This window comes from Hippocampus bargibanti, linkage group LG12, assembly GCF_051943395.1.
Source record: "Hippocampus bargibanti isolate YZ-2025 linkage group LG12, ASM5194339v1, whole genome shotgun sequence".
NCBI lineage: Eukaryota > Metazoa > Chordata > Actinopteri > Syngnathiformes > Syngnathidae > Hippocampus > Hippocampus bargibanti.
The window spans coordinates 8,128,005-8,154,534 of record NC_142745.1 but is presented as its reverse complement, the minus strand read 5'-3'; the positions used below and the strand labels follow the sequence as shown (position 1 = coordinate 8,154,534).

The following is a 26,530-nucleotide window of genomic DNA, read 5'->3' as shown; positions in this document are numbered from 1 at the left end:
CCTGGTGTGATCGTATTTGTTTGCATTTTGGCATTTTGTGAAACAACCTAATTGCTCAAACTACCCTGAAGAAGATATTTGTTTTATTCCAGGAATTTGACAGTTTTAAATGTGTTACTTGATTTCTTTGGTAGACTCATGCCAACCCTTCGACTTTTTACAAGTACCGTTAAGTCAAAAAATTAGCATTACAGAGTTGCTCAGAAATGAGATGAGTTGATGTTCCACTGTCAGAATTGTTAAACTGAATGTGCAATGCTAAAACTAAAACAAAATTGTCGGTGCCCAACATGAACTTTGATGATAAATAACGGTGACATGTGATGGTACGACAAATGAATTTTTTTCTGACTTCTGAGGCATATTTTTCATCAACCAATTGCAAATTGTTTCACATTTTCGACCAAGTAATATGAGAAAACCATATGAATGAAGATAAAACTACATTGTGTCACCCTTTTTTTAAATGTGTTTATCCATACAGCCATCACCACAGACACCTGTCACAGCTGTCACATTATAATCCGGCTAACCATGAAGAGCAACAGAATCAGGCGAGAGAGTCCAGCTATTGGACGTTACCTAGATCAAAAACAAGAGGAATGCTCCTGGATCATACCAATTGGAATAAGTCACGGGTGTCTGCCCAGCACAGTTTTTCGAGGGCTTCGCATTCTCAGCAGAACATGAGAGAAGACGGCTCTTGTGACACCCGAGAATGGACACCAGCTGGACATGGGGTCGGAGTACACGAGAGAGACCACATGAGAGATGGATGGCAAAGAAGGTGGGAACCCATGAATCTTATACATCACAGGGAGTTGTCTAAGAGGAACAGCAGTAGCTACAGAGAGCTGGAAGCCTGGGCAGCACGTTACAGCCATTCCCTTCCAAGGAGGAGGCGGATAGAGGCAGAGCTGAAAGGGGCCTCACATGAACTCCTCGAGAACAGAAGAACCGGTATTGAGTCTTGCATGGCAGCATTGCAGCAAATCGGACAATGTGCAAACACGAAAGATGAGACAGGACAGTGGGAGAGAGGAATCAAGCAACACATTTATAGTCCACCGCAAGTCCTCGATGTGAACCACGTGATGGACATGAAGGCAAGGATCCAAAGGAGAATATTTGGTCAGCCCCCTGGTTACATTGCACCACCTCCATACAACAGTCCACATAAAAGTTCACTAGTGGTGCCCCACAACTGGGAACAGTTTGAGAAGACACAAGAGAAACTACACAGGAAACAGAGAACATGTCTTGCGTTTGAAGGACACGCCTGTCAGGGAAATCTGGTGGTCCACAACGTCAATATTCCACAGAAGGTTTTGACGGGTCCACAAATCACAAAAGAGGTTAAGACGACCAACCTTATCCAGGAATCGTCCTCCAAAGTGATCGAAGGACGCAAATTCAGATTAAGCAAGAAGACGGGTGGGATGACTATCTTCTGTTTAGTGTCTCGCATAGCAGGCCCTACAGAACACGCATCCTCGACACCTCGTGACCAAGAAAACACCCCAAACAAAGAGCCGGAAGAAGGTTCACCCAGCAGTAGTGGAACAATCCAAACGTCCAAAGTGGCAGATGAAGTAGACTACAACGCACTCGCACAAATGTCTGACTTGACCTTTGAAGACAGAGATCTGAAACGCAGAAAAATGACACAGAGCTGCCTAAACCCTGACCTGCCACAGGACGAACTACCAAAGTCCGACAAGAATGAGGGGCTCCCATTCAACGAGAACATTAATGATACCGAGCATGCAGTTGAGAGACAAGCCATTCTGTCAGCATCGCCTCCATCTGCCAAATATCCCTTGTGGAGGGAGCCAAGTTTCTTGAGGAATCTATCTTGTAGTCCTCCAGGCATGGAAGTAAGAAGACTTGACATCAAGCAACACCCTGAAACAGAGAAGGGGAACGATCTCCTCATGATTGACACAACATGCGTTGTTGTCAAAATGGAACTCATTAAATCTCCCAAGAAGGAACACATTCACTTCTTGGGATCCAAACCGAAAACAGAACACAGTCCAGAAAATCTTCCCTCCTCTTCTAAGGAATCCTGCAGTCTCCTGGGCTCAGGGTTTCATTCAGATGAATTAAATGTATTGTCAATGAACAAAAGACCAAAATTTGCCCTGAAACCAGACCTTAAAGAGACAACAAGTCTTGATTGTGAACATGAAAATACTGCGAACGAATCTTTGGAGGCACGAGCTGAAAAAATCCTGGCTGCCCACCTTCATGCAACTTCGCCGCCTGACATACCCATGACAGATGCAGACAAGAGATCAGATTCACCTGAAGTCAACACAAATGAAATGACCGCCAATGAGGAACAGTCACAGAACCAGCAGGACATGAGGAGTGAAAGGATGTCCGTTGCTGAAGCTACAGATCCTAGTGTTGATTGTGATGACTTTTCAGGATCTCACCAGCAGGTGTCCAACGTGTTGCAAAAAAACGGGTCTAACAGCCAATCTGGAACTGACAATATGGATCAGGTTGACATGATGGATGTTCTTCTAGGTGGGACCACTCCAGAAACAGCCATCAAAGATGTTACTCAATCTCCTGACCTTTTTAATGCTCTCTTATTTGCAGCGTCAAAAGACGCCACAGACTCCTGCTCCAGTCTTGAGCCATCACCTTTAACTATAAAGTCACTCACTTGTTCCTTAGAATCAGAGCTTGAGGAAGCTCTAGATTCTGACTCACGAACGTCTGATCCAATAGTGGGAACACTATCGTTGCTGACTGAACCAACTCTCATTCCCTTTGCTGATCTTTCCATTCTGGCTTCTGATGAGATAACTTCCATGGCACTGCCTGATATTGAGGTTTGTGAAGAAGCCAAAAAGGGACAATCATCACAGCACGGTGAGCTCAGCACTGTCCCTCAGAAATCTCCCAATAATGGGACAAATGAATTTGTGGTGAATCATCACGTAGGATCTTCCACTGCCAATGAAGATGCCATTGAAATTGCTCTAGAACGTCTAAACCAGAATCTTGGAATGTTCCAAGAGAAGCCTTCAGAGTTTAAAGCTGAGCAGGAACTATTTTGCATTCCAGATGAGGACGAGAACAATACTGATGATCCAGATGAGCATTCAGGGAACGTGTCCCCAAGTCAAAGTAAAGAAGACAAATCTTTTGACTCCCAAGCAGTAGATGTCAAGATGAAAGAGTCGAACACCACAGCAGCTGAGTACAACAAGGATTTGACAGATATTGAAGAACAGAGACCAGAGAGTCAATGTGGCATTTTACCAAGTATAAAATCCTCTCTTCCTATATCTTCAACAACAAACCATGAAGCTCAACTCCAAAATTCCTCTCCACCACAAGAGTCAAGTGAAGAGTTTGCCTTTTATTCAGAAACTGAAACAGCCTGTCCTTCACTTGAAAACCACGATTATGCTATTGGACTTCCTGAAATGCTCTCTGATCTTCTGCTGGACTGCACTCAGTTGCCTGAATATCCGGCGCCACCTTTCGCTGCTACTCCACCACCTCCTCCTCCTGAGGAACCTGGAAGTGACACCCAAGATGTGCCAGAGGGAGCCGAGTTACAGTATCCAAACTCCTTGTGGGATGCAGTGAATCGCATCAGGAAACACACAGCGCCCGACTCCGAGAACGAAGAAGAAGACATTTTGGAGTTTTGGGATCCTGAGAGGGTAGGTGTTGATTTCAAACAGGGAGTCTTTGAGGAGCTCAGAGTGTTAGAGGGCAACAAGGTTGGACGTATGCTCCCTCAGCCGTGGCACGAGGACGACGCGCTGTCTTGTAGTAGCGCCAGCAGCCATGAATCTGGGGACACGGTTATTATAGCAGATGAGGATGAGGTGGATGAAACAGAGGAGGATGGTGGGGGGTGCCGCCTCATTGAAAAAGAAGAAAATATTGATGGTGGACACGAGGGAGAAGGCGATGGAGATGAGAGGAAATGTGACCAGAGTGAGGAGTACCAAACTGCAGTCGAGGATAAGATGAACAAAGATAAGGAAACTATGTAGTGCAATTGCAGTATGGGATGAGAAAATGTATACAGACTTTACTGTGATATTAAACAAAATACAAAATTAACAAAATACATTAAACCTCAATCCACTGCATGGACTGTATCTATATGAGGTTAGCATCTCGAACATAGTACAGTTTACAATGTGTTATGTGTATCATTGTGACATTGTTTGCTAGCAAAGAAATTTGTTTTTAATCTATAAATCTAATACTTGGTAGCATTTCAATTGGACAAACAGTAATACATGGTATGACACTGTCAATAAATATGTCAATTAATTTAATTTTGGACTTGTAGAATTTTATTTAATTCTCTTTTACTCAGTCTGTGTATGTGTTATTCCTAATTTTACAACTTTTATATTTGATTGCAAAAATCTATTCAGGTTATAAAAGCAGAATGGAAATAAAATTATATATCGAATCCACATACTTTGTCTAATTGTAGTAAAATAATTTTTAGCACTAATAAAGGCTGACATGGGGCAAAATAAAACTGTTCTCTAGTCTTAAAAGATATAAACAAAGAGAGTGGATTAATAAAAAAAGACACATAGAATAATTCCCAAATAACAACTTCAACAGAGATGCAGAAATCTGATGAAGTTTATATAAAAATTGAGTTGTTCATACAGGTGAAAATAGAAAACTGACAGCAAAACATTTGTTGAGTTCACTCAGCTGTGAAACACAAATTCAACACTGAAGCTTTTTTTCTTTTTTCCCTCAACAGTACCTTGTTGCTTAATTTAGCCTGGGAAGGAATGTATCTACATCTCAAAAGATTCTCATATTTTCCATTCTATTCCTAACATAAAGATTCGAAAGCAGCCAGTGTACTCCATGAAAAATCCCACAATTATGATTGAAACTTTCACAGTAAAAATAATGTGCTAATCTAATTCAAGTGAGAGATTGACCGTGAGGTAGAGATATAAGGAATGATGAATTGATACAAAGAAAAATATTAACACAACCCCCCTATTCTCTACGAATGATGCAATTTCTTCTGAGGATATGGAATCTATGGAATTTTCATACATGATTACAACTTTCACCTTCGTCGCCACCGCCATGGCGTGATTATCAGTTGAGGGGAGACGGCCGCCATGGCGTGAGGATGTCAAAGTTCATCATGTGGGATTTTCAGAGCGTGGTCACAAAGGTCTGACAGGGGAGCAGACAATGAGAAGCCCGTGAGAAAATATAATAATAACATCGATCACACAGTGGCTCTGGGATGTCACTTTGTGAAATTTTAGCTTTGAGAAATACTGGAAATAGAAACAAGGGTATAAGGTAACAAGGGTATAAGGTAACAAATCATCATGCATATGAAATATAAGTTGAGAATATTAAACTCGTCAATGAAAAAAAGAAAATAAAACACCATGACCGCCATTAATATTAAGGCATGAATAAAAGAAAACAACAAAAGATCATAATCAATATCAGGTTCAGTCGGCATGATACACTGAGGTTTTTGTGTCAAATTCTGAAATGTACGATCTTATATATATTTTGGACTTCACATTCCACTGTAACATTTTGCTGGGGAAAAAAGGTGACACTAAAAATCACAAAACCAAAGGGTTGCAAGCAAAAATTAAATACATGACTTTCATTATGTATGAAAAACGCAATTTGCACATGTACCTGTTCGCTTGCTGCAAAGTTTGTCTTTGACATTTTCCGTCTCATGAGAGAAGAACTCGATGAGTTCATCTTCATGCTGCTCAGCAATGGCTTCGCACTGTCACAAGAGATCGAGATAAAACATTTACACGGCAAAAAAAGTCAAAACAAAATAATTTGTATCTTAAATGTTTTCATGAATGAAAAAAAAATGCACTCACTGCAAATTTTAAACTGCCGGTGACTCTCGAGTCCAGCGTTGCCTGTGACAAATCCATGGCTTCACCATTGCGAGATTTGACCCGAATATAGGACTTCCTGTTGCTGGCAGCGTCTTTCTGCTCGCCATAGTCCTCCATCCTCTCACATACGGTTTCTATCAGCTCCAGGAGGTTTCCCTCAGAGCGTGCCAGAGGAACCTTGTAGCAGATGTGCATTGCAACCATTGGAGTTACTTTGACCATTTACCATAATCTGAAATGTAGGCTTTTTTTCTTCACCATTAACTTTCCTCTCCACATGGAATAGAGTGCACTGTGCATTATGATAATAATAATAATAATAATAATAATAATTAATTTCTAAGCGCCTTTCAAAACTCAAGGACACTTTACAGTCATGGGATAAGAACTTTTACGTTATATAATAATAATAATACATACAATTAATTTCTAAGGGCCTTTCAAAACTCTCAAAACACTTTATATTAATTGGTGATTTGATTAGTCAAACTTTGCTTTTGCTCTATTTCACCATGTGGTTCATATTTTATCGTATAGTTGTTTGTGTTTGCAGTGGAATCTTGCTTACTGCATGTGAAACATCATCTGTTCCAGGATGATGCTCAACCTCAATTTTGTTTCAGTATGTTTCCCCATTTAGGACAATAAAAAGGAAACAAAAATATCTAATTAATTTGTCTTGTGAATTTGGGAAGATAATTGCAACAAAAAAAAGTAAAAATCAAATGTACATAGCCCTGGGCTACAAACGCTTGCCCACACCTGTCAACTCAGATAGATGAGTAGAAAAGCACATTGACCTCTCTGATGGACTGGGTTCCATCTGGGTTGATTCGAAAGGAGCCTGTCTGGATCATTTTCTTGGGGTCAACTTGGGAGATGGCCCACTCCATCTCGTCTACCAGAGCCCTGCAAGCTGAGAGGGGGTACACGCACCATTTATTAGTTGCCATTTGAACATTCAATGGCGCATTCATAAAGGCTCTAATGCGCAGGCTGACGCCAACCTCCACATCGGATGTCTTGTCCTTGCCTGGCTGTCAAGCAGGAGCTCAGCAGGAGGAAGAATAACACATAGGACGAAAGCAGGAGAGCCACTTCCCTCATGTTGCGTCTAAATTAATAAAATAATGACGAATGGGGGTGAGCCGTTATGTCAAGCAGAAAAACTCACGATGCTGAAAGGGTGGACCGGTTTCTTTTTAGCAAGAGCTAGCATAGTGTGGGTACATGCACCAAATTAGTCGAACGCTACTTAAATATAAAATTAAAGTGGCATGGAAGCACAAAGTTATGTTGAAACTCACCAGATGCTGGCGGTGACATGAGATTTGGACGCTTATCTTGTTCGGCGAAATTTGGTGACGTAGCACCTTGTAGTGTAACACGTCAACATGGGAGACAGCGCCGCTTGCGGCCAGGGGACGTAGAACAGGCAAAAGGCTCAAACATTTACATTTTCTTGAACATGACGTAGTAAAGACAGTGGACGATTAAACACACAAAAGGTATATTCATCTCATGTTTATTAAATTACAAAAATATAAAACACTAGGTACACATAATAAATGTAACCATGGTTTCAAAAAATAACCACCCCAGTGGTAATATAAAACTATATCATTCAAAAACTGTCAGTTTCTTGTCTTTATCAATGGTTTATCATGTTGCCTTGAAATTATACATATACGTATATGGTCATACATATTGTATGTATCATTTCGTTTATCTTAGTCACAATGGCATTTGTTTGAAGTGTGAATTAGTCCTCCAACACTTAGACAATTTTGATTTTGTCTTTGACGAACATAAAAACAATGATGCACCCAACAAGTGGGTCAGACCATAAATGTATAAATACATTTCCCAAGACAAAATGTAGTTAAAGGGGGGGGGGGGGGGATTCGGTTTCAAAATAACACAAAAATAAAAATGATAACATTTGGTCCAGTAATAAAACCTGCATAAACATTTTTTGTGCTCTAATGGTACATGTGAGGCACACGTGTGGGGGCACTTTCAGATTTAGTGAAATAAATATGCCATTTAAACAAGGATGCAGTCTGGCTTGGGGTTCCATCACTTCATTTCATATTCTGCTGAACTTGTGATACGAGTTGACTATATTGAAAATGCTAACTTCTTGACCATAACATGATAGCTGACTGACCTGGAGGTTATACAGTGAGACCTCAACTTACAAACACCTTATCTTACAAACTTTTCGTCTTAAGAACCTCTAATTTATGAAAATTAAACCTTATAATAAGCACTATTTTCATAATACACACCCATCACGGCTGGCGTAGTGATCTTCGGCGGAAGCACACAACCGAACAGCGCTCCAGCCGGCGCTACTTTGCACACCCCCTCTCATTGAATGCACACGTCGATCGCCTACTTGGAGCTTTTTGCTGATAATTTTACTATGATGGGACCGAAAAAAAAACCCACCGCAGGCTCGTGTTCAGCCCAGGAAGGCAATCGAAGAAGTTGAAAAAAACTTTATTTTACAGCAGTTTATTTCTTTAATTACAGTCCTCATGAAATGTGCCTCTCTTTGTAACTTTGATACAATGCAGTGTATTTCTTTCATTACAATACAATAGCACATTTATTATACATAGAATAAGGTATGTTGTGTGTAGTTTTAAGGCTTATTTAGTTAAAAACTATATTTTATGGAAACCCGGGAACGGATTATTCCCTTTTTAATGGTTTCCTATGGGAATTTCTTTTTTGAGATACACACTTTTCACCTTACACACTCTGTCTGGGAACCAATTAAGTTCGTAAGTTGAGGTCTCACTGTATTGTAAAGCTGACACTTCAGTGCTCGAGCATATTGAACAAAAAAGGACATATTGTGCACCATAAGGGCTGAGCAAATGTTACCTCCCAAATTGCAAAATTGTAATTTTAATATTCAGCAGACCCCAAACATGTCAGTTTTTCTCCCTGTTTAAATAACTGGATGAATAAATTACAAACTATATAAATATATATATATAAATATATTAATATAAATTATACACATATTAATGAATCGCCACGTAACAGTGGTCACATGAGATGATCAAATTCAATTACATGAAATATTCAGCAGGTTTCTGAGCATGAATTCAAAAAACATCCCATGCATGTACGCTCCATTTAAAAAAACTGTAAAATGCCACAAAATGTACACTTTTTAAATATGCATGCAGAAATATGACATGCCCAATAATTATAATGTGTACATATTGTTGCTCTGATGATAGAACCACACCCTTCTCCCTCCACACACACACAACATTAAAACAATAGAACAGCAGAGTCCTCAATATTAACTTGGGGATGACATTGCACACATGAGCATCCTTTTTGAAAAAAAAAATCACATTGAAGTTATTTTAACTCTTTTTCTTCTCACAATTCATTCATTCTCAAACTTAAAGTCAATGTTTGGTGAATAGATACTGCTCAGCTGGAAAAATGGAAAACAGTAAATTGTGAAAAAAAAACAGCATTTTAATGTATTATTGTTTTTTTGAAACATATTCCTTTCCCTGACATTTTTAAGGAAATCTTTGACAGTACACTAAAGAACCCTGTTGCTTTACACCCTTGATCTATTGTAATTGCCAATTTATTTTGATCGTAGTATTTATATATAGGATTTATTGCAATACGGTATAAATCATTTGATAAGCTTTTATCAAAATATGTATCTTGAACGACACCATATTATTCCAGAATAAACTTTATATATATATATATATTTTTTTTGAGCGACCGACTTAACATACAGTACGATTATATAATCTGCCTTTTATTATGACTTTCTATTTTGAGGAAAGACTGGATTCGCAGCAGCGTTTTTGGTACACCCCCCTTGCATATTAGTCATTTTATTCACATCATTTTAAGGTAACAAAAAAGTGCAACATGAACCCTGTTGTAATCAGACTTGACTACGTTTGCAGAGCCATTTGATTCAAACAACAACGGTAATGGACATTTTAAAGGCACTTTAAAATATAAGGCACTGGAACAGGCAAAGATGCAGAAAATACTGGCCATGCTGCGGTCATCCTATCAGTGTTCTAAATCTCCATCGTGGTGCGTCTTTCATCCATGACGGGTTCTCCTATCTTTCCACCACAGTGTCCGCATCCATGTTATTCAGTAAATAAATATCTGTGTGCTGCACAAATCCCACCTGCAGGCAAGAGGAAGGGGAGACAGACATTTCATCAGTCGGATACACTTGGGATACTTGACCGAAAATGTTAAAGAGATCCTTATTTATTGTTCTCATTCATTTAATTTGATGTTTTAAAAAGTCAAGCAAACGAAGAGCGCGACATGGAGGGAAATGACACATTGCCACAATGCACTTATTTAGGTCCTTTTGTGCAGAATCACAAGCAATGATTTTTGAAAAACATGACGGGGGGAGGACAATCACAAGACAGTTTGTTGATTTGAATTGGTGATGACTTGAAGGTGCTCACCTTTCCTCATTTAACCCTGGAAAGTCCTGCAAAAGAGTAATTTGCACCGCTGGACACACACCGCTACTGTCAATTATAAAGGGGCTCTGCACTGCCTCGCATTCGGTTTTATTGGGACTATTATTACTATTATTCAGACTCCATCTCAAGGCTCGAATTATTTATAATTCAGACATAAAACGCCACATATGGTACACAATCTTTGCTATTTATTTTAAACAAATGCTGGGTCTCAGGCAGAAGCATAGGTACAAATAAAACAAATGTACACAATACTGCATTTATCTTTTTTTCCTCTGAAACAGAGTGAATGTGTGTGCACATAAAAGGAGGGAACATATGTTAAAAAAAATCAGTCATAAGTGGATGGGAGCATTGCCAGAACATCAAAATGAATTAGATGGGTAAAGAAAATGTCCATGTGCGTTTTTTTAAACACAGTGCTCTAGTTGTGAAAAAAAATATTAAGACTTAATCTTGGCTGATACCATCATTATAATGGGTTATGACCTATGTTTAAAAACAGTTTTCAATTTCCACACAAAAACACTTTAAATGATCCATTAGACCTGTTCTGTGAAAAACACTGCCACATAAGTGACAGATGATGAGCCCTTTGCAGAAAATACACTGAAAAATAAATACAGTGAATGAAAAAAAAAATCCTAATCGGCCCTCAAATTTGAAAAACTGACCAATGTAAATAATTTATTGAATGCAGCCTGATTTTTTTAGCTACATGCAAACTCTTAATTTCTAAATTATTTCAAAGTGGTCTAAAATTATTTGACAATTACTGCAAATAGGTTCAGAAAAAAAAATATCGGAACACAGTGCAGAGATGTAGTTTTATATACCCTCCCCACCCCAATAAAAACATTTTTAGAGGCAGCTATTTGAAATGTTCTTTCCACTTCACTCCATGTAATAGACAAGTAGATTTTAGTTTGCTATAATCTAGGTTCACTTTGAAACAATACTGTACACTTCAAAGCAATGTAATGAATATGGATGACAATTTAAAAGTAACAGCACATTATGAGTGTATACACACACACACACGTGCAGACACAAACCCTTGTGATTCAATTTTCATTCGATTTTAATGATTCTAAGCTGTCCGAGGCATTTGAACAATCTAAATGGACATTTACGAGGAAAGGAAAACTTTTTTCACAGTTTCTTCCATTTGTTAGTTTGACCCCGACCCACAAATATGACACAATAATCATCCAATCAAAAGTTACTCTGCCTAGAACTACCTCTCTCCACTTCAACAAATAAAGATTAAGCATTTTGATAGCAATATCAGACGCCGATTACAACTTGCGAATGTAGTGGACTATTAGTTTTTAATGTGACATGTAATCTTAGATTAAAATGTGCAAAGAAAAATTATCATAGTAGCAGAAGGACGAAAAAAGGAATAATGTTTTTTTTTATTACCAGGGATACACAAATACGGGGATTGGCCCCTATTTGGTGGCATTAACTCTGATCGTATCAAATGTGGACGTAGTAGAGGCTGGACTTCATCCATTTGGACTAATTTATATGCCCTAATATCACTTCCATTTGATCCCTTTTTAGTGAAGTATTCCTCAGCAGTTGCATAAAGTGAGTTATCTCAGAGGCGCTTCCAAAAAAGAGAATCCATTTTTTTCTGAACCATTGTCAGCACAGAGGGCGAGAACATTTATCAGGACAAAAAAAGTAAAAAATAAAATAAAATAAAAGAATACGAATACAGTGCAATCATCACTGGAACTGACTCAAAAACAAACATAATGCGACAAAATGTAGTCAGTTATCCAAGCACAATTGTGCAAATGTTCCCCCTTTGGCGGCTTGGACACATTACAACCACAAGATATAATACAGCTATGCTGGATATTATTGGGTGCAAAAACTACGACTTATAAGTCTATTCATATTTGAAACAAACGTATAATGCAGCAGATAGAAGTGGGCGAAGAAATCCAGTGACTCAACTGTATCTGTTTGATACGAGAGAATGGAGTATGCTGTTGTTGGTTCGGAGGCCTCAAAATGACTGGAAATCAAAAAATGTCCTTCATTTAACTCATTCACACCCTTTTAAGTACAACTGTGTAACATGTTCCTGCAACTGTATGTTGCAGGAACATATTGCACCTTTTTTTATCAACCTGAATCAACAAACTTAGTTCCTTCAGGCTTATTTAAACTTTTCAAGGCTTGTCAGCTTACCCAGTTTGAGGTTTTTACTCCACAGGTATTCTGGAAGACTACTGCAACAATTTGATCAGCGATGTTAAAAAAAAAAAAAAAATACTTGTTGAACCTTTTCTAGCGCAAAGTTGGTTCTTATGAAAAAATAAAAATAAGGCATTAATTGTGCTTCACCAAAAAAAGTAAACACAGTGTGAAATCAATGTCCACGCTATGCGCAACCGTGTCAATGTCTTTGTAATTATATTCATATGGATGTGGATTTATATTGCAGCAAGCAAAGGCAATTAATACTCCGCTGTCGCCTTTACAGAAGCACATTCTGATAACCGGGCCTGACAGAAGAATAACATGAATAATTGATGACAGGGTAGGGGCTGAGGAGGGGGATTTGACATGAACCCCAACACTCTCAGTTGAATACAAGGCTCAGAGTCTTCAGAAGAAAGAGGAATGCTGACGGGTTACAGCACAGTTCTTCTCTAGGAGGTGTACTCAGACTGTTCCTCTATGAACACAGCAGGTCGATTGCTTACCCTGCTGCCAAAGTCCAGGCAGGTGACCCCCAGGGCGACCAAACAGTGCCACGCCTGCACATAAAACAGGAAAGGCCAGTCAAGTAACAGAAAAGTCTTTGGGTGGACGATTTGCTTGTTTATTACTGTGAAATATTGAGCAAAAGGTGATGTCATTTTGATAAGAATAATAATCAGATTTTTTTTCATACCTCTATTACACCCAAATACTAAAGAAAAAAACCCTCCTGTCATGCTGTATGAAAAACATGATGCTCTTAAAAACCCATGAAAAGTAAATGTGATTTTGGCATGTTAAATATGTAAAAATAGATGAGAATGTGACCCCCGTCAAATTATGAAAAAAAAAAAAAAACAAAGCTGTGGAAAACTACTTAAAGTCTGAACTTTATGGTAATCGACAGATTTATAACCCCCCCAAAAAACCCTTTCCAATCTGAATAGTGACTTTTCCTTGTCGACACAAAGGAGAACATCAATATTGTAAAACACCCCAGATCTAATTTGGCGCTGAATAATACAGCCGGAAGTCAAACTCACCAGGTAGCCTACAAAGCACAAATAGGCGACGGAGAGCAGAGCCACCAAGACGTAGAGCCAAACGCTGTGCAACGTTGACACATAGACCACCACAAAGTACATGTTGATAGAACAAACCAACAGGATGACGATGCCGCCGCCGATCTTCCAAAACCTGAAAAAAAGAAGAAGATAATTTTATGACGGATGCTAGACATGGACCATACAGATATTGACTTAAGTAGTCATAATAATACTAACAATACATTTCATTTATAAGCGCCTTTCAAAACTCTCAAGGTCACTTTTCATCACATTCTAAGGTTTTCTGTGGGTGAGCAGCAGCAGCCACACGCGCCAGCGTTCACTCAACCCAGAAGTAACTGAAATAGATGGAAAGCTAGCTAGCTAATGGATAGCTAATAGATAACCAGCCAGTTAGCCAGCTAGATAGCTATATAAGTAATGGAGCTTGCCAGATAGCTTGTACATAGCAAAAAGATAGCAAATAGATAGCCAGCTCGGTAGGTAGATAGCTAGTAGTATTGGATTGGAGTATTTCCATTCTTTTATGCCACCATTTTCAATGCATATTGCTCATGCATCCCTTCTATTGGTGAAGGACTGGAAAATAAATAAAAATGACCTCAACCATCATTGTTGCTTGGTAGACGGTCGTAGTTTGCTTACAAGCCATTCGCAAAGTCGTTCATGATGGACGTCAGGCTGGTGAAGGTCAAAATCGGGATCAAGGCAAAAGGAAGCTAAGGATGAGAAGCAGGATTGAGTTGTACACACCTTATACTAAACACTTTCGCAACCAAAGCGTGCCTACAAAAAACGGAAACACAACAGGTTTTGAAAGTTTTTTTGAAATGAGTCAAACCTGCATGCTTTGTAACACGTTCAGGAAGTCATTCATCCCAGTCAGATGCTGCACATCCTGAAAGATAGCGACCAGCAGCGTCGGCGTGATGGCGATGGAACGTGTCAGCAGCACTCGGGCAAACCGAGACCACCGCAGGTTTAAGAAACCCTTTCCAAATAGCAAGGAAAAAAAACATACCCATATTGAATTTCTTTATTTCGATCGACACTGTCAACAACCACACAAGGGTTACCTCCATAACAAACTGTCCAGAGTAGGTCCCCGTCATGGTGGAACTCTGTCCTGCAGCAAGGATGCCGATAGCCCAGATGTACAGCGCGGCCGGGCCAAAGAAACAGCCCAGAACCACACCCTGAATAAATAGTGCCCCCCCAAAAAAAAATATATATTTTTTTAAACATTGTTTTCTTTTCACAAGCACGCACTCAATGAGATAATCCTGAAAAAAAAAATCACTGAAGTATCATGCTTGCAATGACATAATATCCTACCTGATAATTATTATTATTTATTTTATTCATTATAATTTTATTATATTATAAAGTTATTAAGTGGCCCAAAAATATTTTTTCCCACCCACCCTGGTCTTTGTTCTCAAGTAACGGTGGTGTGTGTGTGAAAAGTTTCCTCTCTTCACTTTTTTTTATTTATCTGGCTATCTAACTGGCTACCGAGCTAGCTGGCAACCTAGCTAGCTACCTAGCTGGCTACCTAGCTAGCTAGCTACCTCGCTGGCTACCTTGCTAGATACCTAGCTGGCTACCTAGCTAGCTATCTATTTGCTGTATTTGCTATCTAGCAACCTATCTATTAGCTAGCCAGCTAGCTTTCTATCTAGTATTTTAGTTATTCAGGGTTGAGTGGACGCTGGCACGTGTGGCTGCCGCTGCTCACCCACGAAAAAAACCTATCCTGTGACTGTAAAGTGACCATGAGAGCTTTGAAATTGCGCTTATAAATTAAATGTATTATCATTATTATTGTACACCCATGGTGAGATTAACCTTTACAACCAGAGTGTGGATCTTTGAATAGATATTTTGGCAACATGCTATTTTATTGGCTGTATCTGCATTATCACACAGGGTAAAGAATTAGTAACTTCATGAAGTTTTAGAATAAGAAAACCATTTCATATTGTTGCTGGAAGCCATTTTCTCCACAAAATTTAAATTTGTCCACTAGGAGACTAATAAAGACAAATCCAATCCACTCCAAAAATGCTGATTCAGGTACAGTATATTCAACAGGAAGCGGTATATTATAATTCAATAAGCCACAATAATATCACATGCATGAATAATGTTAAGTTTGCCACTCATGAGGTTGCCTGTCACATACAAAAAAGCAAATTTCTATTTGCATAAAAGTTGAAATCTTTTTTATCAACAGGAGCAGAGCATGCAATATTTGAAATTGAAGGCGTCATCTGATATTCTAATTGTTTACTTGGACAAATGTTGACTGATCCTCCAATTGAAGGACTGAAATGTCTTCCAACAAGTACTGATGAGGACACGTACCCCTTTATAGATATCGACTTCCAATGTTTCATTGTTGTTTGGGAAGAGACCTTCATGAGGGATGCTGGTGGCATTGCACTCTTGGATCTGTGGCCAGAAAAATCAAGTTGAACTTTGGAATCCTTTCAGTGTGATTGGTAAACCACGCCAGTATACGCACCACATCCCAGTTGGTCTTATTGTAGAAGGCCTGGGCAAAAACGGCCACGACAAAGACGTTGATGAGGAACGAGACGAAGAGCGCGATGGTCGACTCAATGAAGAAATACTTGTTGGCTTCCTTTACTTCCTTCTTATTTCGACGGTCAATATCGCGAGACTGCACGGAGAAATAAAAAGGGGTTGGAGATCATATTATTCATTGGTTTCATACACGTTGGTCATTGAAAAGCATCTTTATAAGCGTTGACGTGCTGGTCTGTAATGACCAGAAACTGCTACATAATGGCAGCCAGCAAAGCTCAAACTTTGTTGAAGCAAACGTGGGTAAATTGTAGGACTTTTACAACAAATAACAAACGGCATATCAATAAAAAAAGTTTCTTCAGCCGTCATCTGTACTTCTTTGAAGGTGTTGGACGTTTCGCTCCTCATCCGAAAAGCTTCGTCGGTGAACTAAACGGTATACTTGATAAAACAATTCTCACTTTGACCAAAGCCGAGTGAAGGTAAATGTTGTGTGGCATGATGACAGCGCCTACAATGCCAACAGCTTGCTCCAGTTGTGTGGGCCCGCATCCGGCACAGTACGGCACAAACATGCCCTTCAGCAGTTCCCCCTGGTTTGGTTTCACCAGCACATACTAAAAAAAAGCAAATTATCAAATATGTTATTGTTGGCATCTATTGAATAAAAGGGGAAAGAGAAAAACAAAAAAAATGTTACCTCATAACCAAAACTTAAAGCCATTACAGTTATGAGAAAGCCGAAGAAAGCTTCAAGTTTTCTTAGGCCTGCAAGAGGGATCAGACGTCATCAATGAAGGCACATTGTATTTATAACTGTTACTAAAAATCATTACATACCATATTTGTCTAAAAAGAGAAAAACAAATGTATCAGTGATGGTAATGAGTACTCCAGCCCATAAAGGAATCCTGAGAAAAAGAAAAGAAAAACAAAGAAAATGGCAAAAAAAGTGAATTTGATACAAAAAATAAAATGACTAAATCGCTTTCCTGGAGTAGTAAGTAGTAAAGATATGATACCTGCCCACAGAGAGAAGATTGAGAGCTATTGCACAGCCAATCACCTCCTGCATGTCTGAGCCAATAATTGCCAACTCCACCATTATCCAAAGGATGATTCGAGGGACCTGTCAAAAAAGAGTGCAAGCGTTAAATGTACAGAGAATACTGCTCGTGTTGTCGCGTCTACCGGTTAAGAGACATATGAGCATTTAAGAGGCGGGGCTTTGTAGGTTTACATGCGACGTCGGTGAGCGAGCCTCTATGACAGTTTCTGCACGTCAGCTATGTAGCTCATGCGTGAGTTTGGTTACTGTTTTCCTTGCATCTGGGGCTCTCGTTTCTCATTCAAGGGCATTACAGTTCGCAATAACATATTAACTCATTCACTGCTATTCCCAAACTTATTCGTGAATTGAAAATATGACACGGAGCACTATTCCCAAATTTGTTCGGGTTTTTTTTCTTGCTGGGGTACCAATAAAGCGCTGGCCAGACCTCTGGCAATGTTTTTTTCCCTTCCACAAGGGGCAGCAGTTCCCTTTTTTCCATGTTAGGGCTTTGTTCCACCTTTAGCTGTTGTTAAAGCGTTATGTAGGCCAATGTATATGTATTGCATTGTATTTTGGACAACGTGATGGTAATGAGTACTTGAGCCCATAAAGGAATCCTGAGAAAAAGAAAAGAAAAACAAATAAAATGGGAAAACAAGTGAATTTGATCTACCGTACCAAAAATAAAATGACTATTATTTCAAGCTTATATAACTCCAAATCCATATAATTTATGAACTTTTTTTCTGATGAAAGAAGAGAGCCTAAGGATTCTTACGCTGCATTGAATGTTTTCATAGTCCAAAATTCAATATTCTGTGGGTCCTGGAATTTGAGTGACAATGACAAAAACCTGGGCACAGGAGTGGACATATTTTTGCACGCCTGGCAGTGTCTGAGTTTATCACCCCATAAAATTATTTTGAATCATGAAAAATGATTTTAAAATAAATATAAATTAATAAACGGTACATGATGGCATGAACAATGACCCGCAACACAGCGCGGGAAATGGTAGTCTATGCAGTTGAGGGTCCACCTTTTTTGAGTTGCCATTGTATGAAACAGACGTTAAGGGAGTGTGGATGCTCACGGTGGAATATTGCCGATTGCAGACTTCGGCCAGGTGCATTCCCGTGACGACGCCGAGACGTGCCGCCAACCTCTGCAACAGCAGCCCGATGATAGTGGCCGCCAACAGCACCCACAGGAGCTGAGAAAGAGAGAGGAGACCAGCAGATGATTCATTCGATGGAGGTTGGCAAAATGGGCTGAAAATAAAATCTTGAAAATCTTAATAAAAGCAACAAATTCTTATTTTAATAGACTTTCCCACCCAATTGTCTAATCCTGAAAAATCAACATCATCAGTGACACAAACTTAATTGCATCCCATAATTTATTACGTGGTGTTCAAATCTTGAAACGGTAATGGTGAACTATTCTAGCTAAAGCGTAATGGTAAGCAATTCTAGCTAACCCATCCACAATAATGAACCATGCACTTTAATACCATGTCATACAAATCATTAAAATACATATTTGCTTTTATTCACAAGTGTGCAAAATAACACCATGGGCCGCATCGACCAATAAGTGTTTTCACCCATTCAAGATAAACAATGTCCACGTATTCACCTTAAATCCAGCTTCTGCTCCAGACTGAAGGTCAGACTCAATGTTCCCTGGATCCAAGTAAGCAATGCTCATCAAGAAACCGGGTCCAGTGAAAGCCCAAAGTTTCTTAAAACTGAACATCTGAAAATCAAGTCAACAGACCAGGTGACTATTCTCCTTTCATTTGTCAGCAAAGTAAAAGAGCAATTCAGAACCATTCATCTTAATTTATACACATTCAAATTCCAAGAATCTGTGTACATATACAAGTTTATGGGACAAGCTTCTGTTTTAGAAGTGGTTGTCAGGCAGTACCTGATTGACATTTTCGGGAATGGCCACCTTCTCTTCAAAATATGTGGAGAAGGGCTCATCTATCTCCGCGGGGGAGGCTGGAGGAGAGATGGAACTGTACTGATTGCTCGGAATGTCCTGGTCATGAACGGAGTCCTCTAGAACAACAAACACAGAAAAGAGAAGAAACAATGAAACTAATTATCCTATATTTAAGGGAGATTGTTGTTAAAAAGGGGTCCGGTTGGCTCCCTTGTCTCTGAAAAGGGGGCCAAATTCTAAAATAATGGGTCCAATTTAACTACATTGCTGAAGAATACCAAACTGATTGAAATAAACTAAAATACATTCATTGGAGGATGACGTTTCAAAATTGCAACTGAAAAACCATTATTTGAGTAATTTTTTTCTAATATATTAACAATTTTAATTCAAGTCAAAGAATGTATTCATACATAAAATAAACTCACATTTTCAATTTTCTTTAGTTACTACACAATCAAACTTGTGCTATTTTGATATTCAACTGTATTGAATTGAGAAGACAATGAGAACAGACGAGGCACAATATTTCTTATTTTCCTTTCAGCTTTTCCCTTCCAGTGTCTACTTAAACTACCTTCTAGTGTCTACTTAAACTACTACACATTTCTTTGCTTTAGAGAGTTCCAATGTTCTGCAACAGCTCTGAAATCATTCCCATTATCCACTAAATTCGAATCATAAACAGCAGTTTTCTGCAACGAATTGTCACTACACTCCACAGACTTATTCGATTGTTTCTAATAAAAAAACGAGAGTAGGCTTGTTTGCTGCCAGTTTTTAATGTCTTTTAGAGTTTTACACCTGTTCTTATGCTCCATACTGCAACCATCCGCCATGTTCGAAATACAGCAATGCACCAAGGGTACATTAATATTCGATTCACTCTTTTGGCAGTTTCCGTCGGATGCCTGAGATATCCTCTACCATGACTTTGGAACGCAAGGTGATTATGGCTCGATATCGGTACACCAAGATGGCAGACGATGAAAGTTAAAACATCTGAAGGGAAACTAACAGTTTTCAATTGCTGTTTAAAGGACAAGCGACGTCACTTTTTTGTTTCCTGACATCAGAAAAACGTTTTATAGCATCTAAAATACCCAAAACACGCAGTATGATATTTTTAGTCAAATGCAAAACACCAATAGAAATGACTTAAAGTGTCTAAAAAGTACTTCAATTTGAAACCGGAAGTGACCAGTTTCAGAAGGTCGCGCCCCCATGTTCGTGATGTCACGGCAAGACGTCTTGCCTTGCTCGAGAATCAAAACAATGGCTTCAGATTCGGAGAATATGCTTTCTTGTTACTCATCCAGTTATGAATATGATTCAAATAGTTCTGAAGAAGAAAGCATACATGTTTGCAATCGATTAAAGAATTTATTCCGTGTCATTTTGAGGCATCAGGGGTGGGAAATGTCGCAACCAAAAAAGGCAGAACATGGCGACAAAGCCATGTAAGGAATTAATCAGCCCATTTCCACAGGCTGATTAATTCATTACATGGAGCTTTGTCGCCCTCGTCTGCCTCTTTTTGGTCCTACACGACGTTTTCAGACCAAAGTACAGCAAAATGCATTGACGTGATGGAAAGACTGCTACAATGTGTCCTTTTTAGGTCAGGGGCGTTCCTTCAGTGACGTAGCGTACGGACTCGTCACCAACTCAAAAACAAGACTTCCGGAATATTCAGCGCGAGTCTTAAAACGTAAAACATAGCTATATGCGGTGGAATCTTAGTGAAATACGCTCAGTAGAAGTCATTTGAAGACATTTTACGAGACGTCGGTTGTCCTTTAAATTTGTTTCTTTAGCTATTACTTAGCAGAAGTATGTCACATGTGGCGCAGATCACGTAGCAATATTATTATACATTTCATTTCGAAGCGCCTTTCAAAACTCAAGGACACTTTACAGTCACAGTATGCGCTAATCGTAATAGACTTGAGCAGGTGCTAGCACAGTGGGGTTAAAAAGTTGCACCAATTATTTTATGAGCAGAAACAGCCACTTGAAAAAAAAACTAGAAGGGGAAAGCTACTCACGGGAATTTTAAAGTTACAAAAAAATGTGAGTGGCTCGAGTTCAGTTCCTTCATGACTCACACTTACTGGCACCCAATGTGTACTTTGCTTCCTGGTGACATTGAACCCACTTCACCTTTCATGTCAAACCATTCTGACATAAAAAAAAAACGTGTCAACATACTATACCACGTGTGTACAAATACAGCAACTTCCCTAACGTCATTCATACAGCAATGAATTATTGGCAGTCTATTGTTAAGGCCTGTATGTGTGGCGGTGCGTGCGCATGTAGCTCATGTTTCTGTTGGTGTCGTTGGTTACCTTCGAGGAGGTCTCCATCCTGCTGCACCTTCATCTGGGCGAGCCCACAGAACCCTGAGAACTTGAGGGGTGACTTTTAGCCTCCTGAGAAAAAGAAGACAAAACAATTGCAATATTCACTAGAGGCTGCTAGATCTCAAAAGAATCATCAATCTTGCTGTGTACATTATGACAATATGCTAAAATTCGGATTAGTCTGAAGTAGTGGTTAGTGGTAAAATAACACACAAAATATTCAGGTTTTTTTGGGAATGTGTGTGCAGAGTAGGAGTGGAAGGTACAATACATTCTTGACTTTTTGGATGATATTTCATACAACGTTGCGAAACACGAGTGCATTGTTTCCCGCAACTGATTCGCTTTTAGTAAAAGACATCCTTCTGCAATGAAGTGTTCCCCTTTATCTCCTTTCAGGACAATTTTTTTTTGGGGGGGGTGACTGGTGAAGGCAAAACAGCTTCACTTCCACAGAAAATGAAAGCTTCCCGCTGTACTTTTTTTGAGCTCTACTGTACACAACACACTCAGCAATCCAAGGGTATATTTCCATTTCAGGGAAAACCTTGAGAAGTTTTCTCCGTGACAGACTAGGCACATGACTGTAGGATCATGAGACAAGCCGCAAAGCCACTTCACTACCCAGGAAAGATTTTACTTCCTCTACAACTAATATTTGCCCATTGTTTGGCATTATTTTGACATATATGAACCAACAAAATGATGACAGTCAATAATAAGAAGGACGCATTGCAAGATGATAGATAACCTTAATAAAACTAATATACAGATAGTAAAATACACAAAGGGACAATGTGACCCACTCAATTTCTTGGACTGTTTAACCAGTAGCATTAACAAAGAGTTTTGCGCATTCGCGAAGCGCTTCTTTAAAAATCAGTTGGCCTTGAAAACAATGCGTTAAGATCTTATCTCCCTGGAAAACACGAAAAAAACCCAAAAAGAGTCACAGGCCAGCCTCTAAATAGTGTCCTTCAAACATGTTTAAGTAAACAATAGCATGAGCCTTGAAATTTAAATGCGCCACAGCCTCATCCTTTGCGTGTCGCTCAATTATTTTTTTTGTAAATACTGTAAAGTGATACCTTGGCTTACGAACGCTGTAGCTCACAAACTTTTCACCTCATGAACATTAAATTCGCGAGAATATAATCTTGGCATACGAACTAGTTTTCGACGGACAAACCAAAGCACACAGCGTCGCGGTGGGTGGTGGACTAGTTTTCGGCAGATGAACACCAAACCACAAGGTCGAACAGCGGACTAGTTTTCCACACCCACTTTCTTTGAGTGCAGACGTGGTTTGTTATCGAGTGGAGTACTTTTGCTATTATGGGACCAAAAAAGACCCCACCACAGGCTAGTGTTAAGCCAAAGAGGACACATAAGAAAATTACGGTCAAGCAGAAGAAGGAGATCATCAAAAAACATGAACGAGGTGTGCGTTTGTGTGACTTAGCGTCCCAGTACCAGTATGCTAAATCGACCATTGCTATGTGTGGCTAATTGTGTTTCCGTGTTGTCTAAGCAACGGTCTCAGGCGATAGAAGAGGTTGAAAAAGTTCTGTTGATTTCGATTAACAAAAGCAGCTAGCATAGGACAGTGTGTGTGAGGGTAGCACGGCAACTTCACTCAGATATCATCAAGCGGCAACTGCATCGACAACCATCAAAGGTAAATACAACGACTTTATTATAGAGTACAGTTTATTTCTTTCATTACAATCCAATAGCACAAAAAGGTATATGCTGTGTAGTTTTAAGGCTTATTTAGTAGAAAACTATGTTTTATGGAGACCTGGGAACGGATTATTCTCATTCTGAATGGTTTCTAATAAATGTTCGGCAGATAAAATTTTCCCTTTACACACACTTTCTGGCAACGAATTAAGTCCGTAAACTGAGGTATCACTAATGCCTTTTGAAAACAAATTATAGGTCAATGAGCATGCTCAAAATGATTTTGTTTGACCCTTGAGGGTCCATTCTGTATACATTCATTTGAAGAGCTGATGACTGGTCATGTGATGGAGTTTAATGGGAGTTTGTCATTCTTCATCAGCTCAGTGGGGCACACAGGCCCATATGATCTGATGAAAATTCCCTTAACAGACTGATCATAGCATCCTGTAGTACAAAACACTGGGTTGGAGCTCCCATAAGCGTGTTGGAAAGAGTCAGACTTTTTATTAGAGTTAGCGGTAATTTCAAATGTGATACATTTTTTTGCCTGCATTCCAGTGAAATTTTCGAATAGGGATAATGGTATGGCAAGCACTAAATTCCAGTCTGGAACACACTGTTTCATGTGTCGGCACTAATGCCTTTATGCTTCTGAAGCAAGCAGTATTTCAGTACTTTCAGTACTTCAAACTTTATGTCGATTCGAATTGAAACCAAACAAATTAGATTATTCTGTGAGTTAAGTGATTCATTTTATCGACATTGACAAATTATGCATGTGAATTATACATAATCAAATTATGCAGGCATAATATTTCCAAAAATGAATTGGTAGCATGTCTAACATTAACAATTATTGAATCAATGTTTCAGGAAAAGAATGGAAAGTGTATTTTTATTAGCTTTATTGCAGTGGGCAAGTGAATTAATACAGCTTCTGTTCCTTCACGTCTACAAGTCCAATGATTCCGAAGAGGTCTTACTGTTTCACTCCTCGGACATTCCCCCACAAAAGAACAACAGGTTAATGTTTCTATGGGATTCTAGATTTTGTGTCGCTTGTCACATCGTCTAATTTCATTGTGCAAGAACGACATTGAAGTATAGATAAGAATTTCTTTTGCTTTTAAAATGAATCAAATTTGACTTGAACAGTGTCCACGTGTGAAAGAATTGCCGGTTCCGTAACTAAGATTTTATGGTCATGACAGTTTGGACCCTGATGGAATGTCGTCCATAAATGGTTGCCCTCAAAGGGAATTACAGCTTTGAAAGTCAGTGGTCAATCATTGTCACACGTATTGTTAAATTCTATCAGATTTATGGGGATAATAAACAGTTTAGACCAATTTAATAATGACTTGTTTCTTGATCATATGGGGGGAAGTTAAGTAACTGCAAGATAAGCCACTTTATCAGCACCGAGCAGCTTTTGGAATCACAAGTTCCCATCTGTGACAACTCCCAAACGAACAAGCGATCTCGAAAGGTAAAACAATACAGCCTAAAGTGCACAAGTATAGTTTCAGCTAAAATTTAACATGGAAATCTGAGTGTTAGAAAAGAAGAGACAAGTATATTTGGGTGTTGATTTGGTTATCAAAATATATTGTAATGCCCTTCGACGTGGGCAAGGACGCACACAGTCGCTGCACCCTCTTTTTGTTTATAAAAAAAAGAACAGATGGCATCACCAACTATGTGCATCCTTGACCACATTGATGGGTATTACAATGCTGTATTTTCAACTTCAGTTATTCGCATCTGCAAATTTTTGTGTTTTGTTGGGAGTGTCTACCTTTCAATATAAAGGCTTGTTGCAGAACATCTCGACAATAGCGCCTCATTCATGACAGCTCATATACACTGTACATGGATTCATCAACAGGTTGAACATGGTTAACTGTGACGTCGGCAGGTTTGTAACAAGCAAAATTGTGTCCACAAATGTATCTGTAATTAGGGCTTCGATTACAAGCAACTCAAATAACAGTGTTAAAAGTGACAGGTAAAACGTGATATAAGAAGCGAGATCCATGCGCACCAAATCCAGCAGACATTTAAACAGCTTCTCCCCCCAAGCCATTAACACTTTAAACAGTCACCCAAATAGAACCGTATAATGCATCTTTGCAATTTTTTGATGATGATGCTAGTGCAGCGTGTTCGACCGGAAACAAATTCCTTATGTGTTATACAAACTTGGCAATAAAGATTATTCTGATTCTGATCAGTTGACACAATGAAGGTGTTGTTAAAGAGTTTGATGTCACATTGTGACAATTACGATAATATCTTGACTATTACGATGAATATTGATTTGGTCTTCACTGGAGCAGCGTTACTTAGTCTTCAAAAGTTGTAACCTCAAGTTCTGATGGCGTATGAGAAATAGAAACACCTGCCCACGCTGACGATCGATGTTGACGTACGCGTGGCTTCCTACCAACCGTCTCCTCCCAAAAAATAAAAAGTCCACGGGGGGTTGCCAAAGTCATACAGGAGCTAACACAAGCTACGTGCTAATTTCCTCGATTGCATCGCTGAGTGACCTTTGCCAAAGTATTTTAAACAACCTTACTTGATTGTAGCGTTGGCAACAGCCGCTATATTATATCCCGGCAATGGCGTCCGATATCCAACACGCACCATGGGCATAAATCTAAGTTCAGAGAATTGAATTGGCGTTCTCAGGTTGAACTCAAGCGCATTTGTGTCTTGTCGGATCTTGCCGTGTTAACTTTGAGTTCTGGGCACTGCGCATGCACATTAAACGAATACTGATCTGATTGGCCAACATGTTTTGCCTCTTTCGGTCATAGATTAAGATATTGGAATGCAGTTTTAGGGACTAGAGGCGTATGTCTTTGTCGTCGCCATATTTTATGTGGCAAAACGATCCGTCCTGGATGGAAAGGAATCCTTTCGCGGCAATCGCAAGATCTCGTGGAGTCTCAAAAACCGAGAAAACAAGAAAACCAATAGACAACAATGTTATGTTTTGTTTTTTAGCACTGGGGGTCCTACGACTAGGTCATCAATCTTGCAGTTGTTGTGAAAAAAAATTACATGTGTGACTATTGACAAATGTTGATTATTCTTATTTTGTCATCTTTGCTTTTCATTTTTTTTGTGATATACAGTGTACTTGATGCGGCTCACACACCAGACTCCACCCCTATATGTGTGGGAAGACACG

At 39.2% G+C, this 26,530-nt stretch overlaps 3 protein-coding genes across 3 annotated transcripts; 1 reads left to right on the top strand and 2 right to left on the bottom strand.

Annotated features, from left to right (window-relative positions):
• Positions 1-424: 424 nt before the first annotated feature.
• On the top strand, positions 425-4,484 carry LOC148890306 (uncharacterized). The gene has a single exon (XM_089009312.1). It carries the CDS (start codon positions 426-428, stop codon positions 4,026-4,028), a length of 3,603 nt encoding a protein of 1,200 aa, XP_088865438.1. The 5' UTR covers position 425; the 3' UTR covers positions 4,029-4,484.
• A 139-nt stretch (positions 4,485-4,623) lies between these two features.
• Positions 4,624-7,277, bottom strand: cnpy2 (canopy FGF signaling regulator 2). Its single transcript, XM_089009316.1, has 6 exons — positions 7,220-7,277; positions 6,920-7,026; positions 6,713-6,828; positions 5,892-6,089; positions 5,692-5,788; positions 4,624-5,202 (listed from the first exon to the last, which is right to left on the bottom strand). The coding sequence occupies exons 2-6, from the start codon at positions 7,017-7,019 to the stop codon at positions 5,159-5,161; spliced, it is 555 nt and encodes a 184-aa protein (XP_088865442.1). The 5' UTR covers positions 7,020-7,026; positions 7,220-7,277; the 3' UTR covers positions 4,624-5,158.
• A 2,509-nt stretch (positions 7,278-9,786) lies between these two features.
• slc11a2 (solute carrier family 11 member 2) lies at positions 9,787-26,077 on the bottom strand. The gene is made up of 17 exons (XM_089009314.1): positions 25,913-26,077; positions 21,631-21,714; positions 19,259-19,395; positions 18,965-19,084; positions 18,420-18,539; positions 17,295-17,401; positions 17,113-17,183; positions 16,973-17,040; positions 16,734-16,889; positions 16,247-16,405; positions 16,087-16,173; positions 14,796-14,915; positions 14,561-14,710; positions 14,365-14,438; positions 13,696-13,849; positions 13,156-13,209; positions 9,787-10,113 (listed from the first exon to the last, which is right to left on the bottom strand). The coding sequence occupies exons 2-17, from the start codon at positions 21,662-21,664 to the stop codon at positions 10,042-10,044; spliced, it is 1,683 nt and encodes a 560-aa protein (XP_088865440.1). The 5' UTR covers positions 21,665-21,714; positions 25,913-26,077; the 3' UTR covers positions 9,787-10,041.
• Between the last annotated feature and the right edge of the window lie 453 nt (positions 26,078-26,530).